We start from the raw sequence: 5,000 nt of genomic DNA, 5'->3' as shown, positions 1-5,000 counted from the left end.
GCGGCGGTGTTTTCCAGGGAATGTGCGCACGTGCTGTAAAAAGCCTGTACCTCGTGTTGTGAATCCTGCGTTTAGTTTTGATTTCATAGTAGTGCTTGTGTAGTGGTGTTACTTTTTTATGCTCTCTCTCTCTCTCTCTCTCTCTCTCTCTCTCTCTCTCTCTCTCTCTCTCTCTCTCTCTCTCTCTCTCTCTCTCTCTCTCTCTCTCTCGCTTTTTTATTATCACTAGTTTCCAAAGTCTCCAATTGAAGATACTCCAGTTTTTAAGATTTTATGGTTCTTGTGGTAAATTGGCAAGATCTCTTTCCTTTTTTCTTTTTCTTTTTTCTTGAGGGAAAAACTGTCTTGAAAACCCGGCTATTTGTTTCTGTGGTCTTGGGAAAATGTTTTAGTGAGAGGGGAAAGCGTTTCTCAGTATGGGCGTTATTCTCACCAACTCACATCCAAATTTACATCTTCATCTATACAACAGCATCAAAAATTCACATCCACACCATATCCACACCATTACATACACTCCCTTGCACATCCACACCCACAGATATTCAAACTTACACCTTCATCTACACAACCACATCCACAACCACACCCACACCACACCCATACATACTATACACACCATACATACCCAAACCCACTGGCTAAGTATCCCAGCCCATTAAGACTACTGTGACTCAAATTCATGTCTTTTTTTCATTCCTCTTCGACCATGTAACAGAATCACGCCCACATCACGCCCATACATACTATACATATACATATTCCAGCTCATTAAGACCACTAAGACTCAAATTAATGTTCTTTTTCATTCCTCTTCGACCATGTAACAGAATCACACCCATACAACGCCCATACATACTATACAGTGTACACACCATACATACCCAAACCCACTGGCTAAGTATTCCACCTCATTAAGACCGCTATGCCTCTCAAATTAATGTTTTTTTTTATTCCTTCTCTGGGTCCTTTCACTGCCTGAATCCCGGTGCAGGTACTCAGGGCTCCAAATGAGAGAGTTTAAGCTATTTCTTCTAACTTCACGAACTACTGCGTCTTTTTCTTCCTCCACTCTGTTTTGTGAGTCTGTGAAGGAGCAACGTTGAGTACTATTAATGGGAGTTCTCGTCCTCCTACTCCTACTCCTCTTGCTTAGACCTCCTCCTCCTCCTCCTCCTCTTCTTCTTCTTCTTCTTCTTCTTCTTCTTTTCATCCTCCTCTTCCTCCTCGTCCTCCTCGTCCTCCTCCTCCTCCTCCTCCTCCTCCTCCTCCTCCTCCCCTCCCTCTCGATGATGAGGAAAGTGAAGTGTTGGTGATTAAATTCCCCTGAAAATTTTCAATGGCTTTTATCGTACGTTTCACTTTTTCATTTTTTTTTTCTTTTTATATATTCTTTTTTTTTTTTTTTTTCCTGAGCGCCTTAATGGAACACTTTGCTCCATTAACGTGAACTTTGTCACCTTTATTCTCCCTCCTTCTCCTCTCCATCCTCCTCGTCCTTCTCGTTCTCACCATTCTCCTCCTGCTCCTATTTTTACTCCACCTCATCCTCCTTACTTTTCTTCTTTACCATAAAATTTCCATGTCCTCGTTTTCTACAAGCTACAAGGGACATGGTGCTCCTTTTTAACTGTTTTCCTGCTGGCACGCTGCCCTGGGGAAAGGTAGCGAGGAAAGGGTCTTGATCTGTTGTATTGTGTTCTCCTATATGTAGTTTAATAGCAGTAGTAGTTGTAGTAGCAGTAGTGGTAATAGTAGTAGTGGTAATAGTGGTAGTAGTAGTAGTAGTTGTTGTTGTTGTTGTTGTTGTTGTAGTTGTAGTAGTAGCAGCAGCAGCAGTGGTGGTGGCAGTGGTGGTGGCAGTAGCAGCAGCAGTAGCAGTGGTGGTGGTGGTGATAGCAGCAGGTGGTAGCAGTGGTGGTGGCAGCAGCAACAAGTGGTGGTGGCAGTAGTGGTGGTGGTGGTGGTGGTGGTGGTGGTGGTGCAGCAGTGGTGGTGCAGGTGGTGCAGTGGTGGTGGTGCAGCAGGTGCAGCAGGTGGTGGTGGTAGCAGCAGCAGGTGGTGGTGGTGCTGGTATGCAGCAGTAGTGGTGCAGCCAGCAGCAGTAGTTGTGGTGGTGGTGGTGCAGCAGCAGCAGTAGTAGTAGTAGTGTAGCAGCAGCAGCAGCAGCAGTAGTTGTAGTAGTAGCAGTAGTAGTAGTAGTAGTAGTAGTAGTAATGTAGCTTAGCCTTTATCATCTTTATAGATCAATAATAGTCCCTAAAAAAAATAATTCGTATGTATTTCAATGTATATATTTCTCTTCTTTCTTGCCTCGCTTCGTTCCTCATTCTGGTCGTTCTCTTATTTCTTTCCTTTTTTAAATCAACAACAAAACTAACACCTACAATGCCAACAACTTCTACTAAAACTGATATTTCTTTCCATTATCCCTCTTCCTCACCCCCCCCCCACCCCCACACACACTCTACGGTACACAATATTCTCATCACGGCCTTCCCTTTTTTTTTTTTCCAGTTCTTCTCACATTCTTGTCAAGTGATTGGGGGGAGGGTATTGGCCTGCCGCTGAAAATATATCTCTTTTCTTTTTTTCAAGAGTTGGAAAGAAAAGGAGTAAAATATAGCACTTAGTCCTCCCCTCACATCGGTACACACACACACACACACACACGCCCGGTAGCTCAGTGGTTAGAGCGCTGGCTTCACAAGCCAGAGGACCGGGGTTCGATTCCCTGGCCGGGTGGAGATATTTGGGTGTGTCTCCTTTCACGTGTAGCCCCTGTTCACCTAGCAGTGAGTAGGTACGGGATGTAAATCGAGGAGTTGTGACCTTGTTGTCCCGGTGTGTGGTGTGTGCCTGGTCTCAGGCCTATCCGAAGATCGGAAATAATGAGCTCTGAGCTCGTTCCGTAGGGTAACGTCTGGCTGTCTCGTCAGAGACTGCAGCAGATCAAACAGTGAAACACACACACACACACACACGTCTCTCTCTCTCTCTCTCTCTCTCTCTCTCTCTCTCTCTCTCTCTCTCTCTCATAGACAGTTATTACAAACCTATCCCCAGTATTATAGAGTTTAACCAATTACACACACTCACAACAAAACACACCTATAATTTCTTTCAGACTTTATTAACTATCAAATTGCTTTCTTTGATATAGAATGACGCAGGAAATATCAGCAAATCCCAAGAAAAATCTCACGAACACAAACAACTCAGGAAAATCCAATTAATCCTCTTTCCTTCACGTTCCCAGATGAGCGCAGAGTGTGATGGGCGGCGTCGGGAGGCGGCCTGCGGAGCGTGGTGGGCGGGCATGGGTCTGGGTGTGGACGTGGGCGTTCCTGCTGGCCTGGGCTGCCTCATGGGCGGGGCGGGCTGAGGGCTGCGACATGGGAGAGTTGCGCTGCCACGACGGAAGCTGTGTCTCCGCCGACCAGTACTGTGACGGCGAGGCGGACTGTCCGGGCGGCGAGGATGAGCCCGCCCACTGCACGCGTGAGTACCCGCCGCCGACGTCTCCCTGGGGATCAAGTGTAGCTCCACTGTGTGCCTCATACTAATGGTTCTCTCTCTCTCTCTCTCTCTCTCTCTCTCTCTCTCTCTCTCTCTCTCTCTCTCTCTTTCTCTCATTTTCCTCTTTACATTATTTTTCGTCGCGTTCTCAGTCTCTTTACTCATTTTTTATCACCTCTCATTTCTTCTTCTCTTCCATTTCTGTAGCTGTCTGTGTCTCTCCAGCACGTGATTGTGAAAGTACCTCCATCTTGAAGGACTCCATAGATTCTCAGTAGATAATAAAGTTCCTTTTTAACTGTTAATTTTTCTCTCTCCATTGCATCTTGTGGACGAATACTGTGGCCTTCAACAGCTCTCTCATGTGTGTCCTCATCTTCAGACTGTTCCTTTTACCTTAAACTTGTGAATGAATACCACGGCATCCTGTAGTTACATCAGATGCTGTGGCGTCCTGTAGGCTTAGTGGCTTGTCTGGATGAGGTTCTTCCTGGTAATGCTGCTGGAGATTTGAGCGGGCTGACTTCCTCGTTATTCGCTTCAGTCATTAAAATTCACCATTGACTCCTGCGTCGTGATGGCGGCGATGAAGAGACTCAAGTATAACGACGCAAAAATTAACGAGAGATAAAAAATACCACTGGAGATAAAGCGAGGCAAAAAAAGAATCAGCTTCAGTTAATTGAAGTGACCCGGATCACTCAAAAGTCAAGGCGTTCGGCAGTCATCGTCCCTTGCACGCCTCTAGGACCGGCAAAATCATCCAGTGCCAGGTTAAAACTCCCCTTTGACAGACTCGTGCCCGGCCATTCCGCTTTCCTTTTCCCCCGTGAGGCAATGGGCGAGAAACGAGGTCACACGGGGCCCTCCAAGCCATCGTCAACAGTTCCGATACTTGGCCCAACACTAGAGGACTCAGCCGCTTCTCTCCCTGGCTCCCTCCCTCTTTCCTCTACCTCTCCAAGCCATTATCCCCCCTTCCCTTGTTCTCCTACACCTCTCTCTCTCTCTCTCTCTCTCTCTCTCTCTCTCTCTCTCTCTCTCTCTCTCTCTCTCTCGAAGCCGACATTGCTCTAATCACTTTTATTCTTCCTCCCTTCCTTCCCTCCCTCCTCATATTCCTCCCCTTCCCTACAAGCCGTTATTCTCATTTTCTGCCCCTTCCTACCAACACTCAAAAGCAAAAATCTCCATTCTGACCCCATATACACCCCCATTCCCCTCCCATCACCCCTTCAGCAGCTTGAACCATCCCATCACCACTGGACGCGCCATAAACACCAAAATAATGACCCGTTTTTTTATCCACAGAAAACGTGGCTGCTCTTGCGCTACAGGTTGAAGGGAGGTACTGTTGTAAAGCGGTGATTAGAGGGACAGGAACATACGGGAGCATGATAGAGATAGTGTACGTGGCTCTAGTGGGTTTTCATTGAGTGGAGGGTGTGTTAAGGGTGATCAGCTGTTGGCATCAGTGTTTT

The 5,000-nt window shown here is 46.6% G+C and overlaps 1 protein-coding gene and 1 long non-coding RNA gene across 3 annotated transcripts in view; one reads left to right on the top strand and one right to left on the bottom strand.

Annotated features, from left to right (window-relative positions):
* Positions 1-5,000, top strand: part of LOC123506616 — a 93,832-nt gene that overhangs the window by 60,522 nt on the left and 28,310 nt on the right. The window contains exon 2 of the mRNA XM_045258862.1: positions 3,260-3,501. Within this exon, the coding sequence (XP_045114797.1) occupies positions 3,276-3,501 (226 nt within the window). The 5' untranslated portion in view covers positions 3,260-3,275. The remainder of the gene's footprint in view (positions 1-3,259; positions 3,502-5,000) is intronic.
* LOC123506619 overlaps positions 1-5,000 on the bottom strand; it is a 110,822-nt gene that overhangs the window by 99,970 nt on the left and 5,852 nt on the right. The gene's annotated exons all lie outside the window — the stretch shown is intronic.

This window comes from Portunus trituberculatus, chromosome 20, assembly GCF_017591435.1.
Source record: "Portunus trituberculatus isolate SZX2019 chromosome 20, ASM1759143v1, whole genome shotgun sequence".
In the NCBI taxonomy this organism is placed as follows: Eukaryota; Metazoa; Arthropoda; class Malacostraca; order Decapoda; family Portunidae; genus Portunus; species Portunus trituberculatus.
This window is presented reverse-complemented; position numbering and strand designations above follow the sequence as displayed.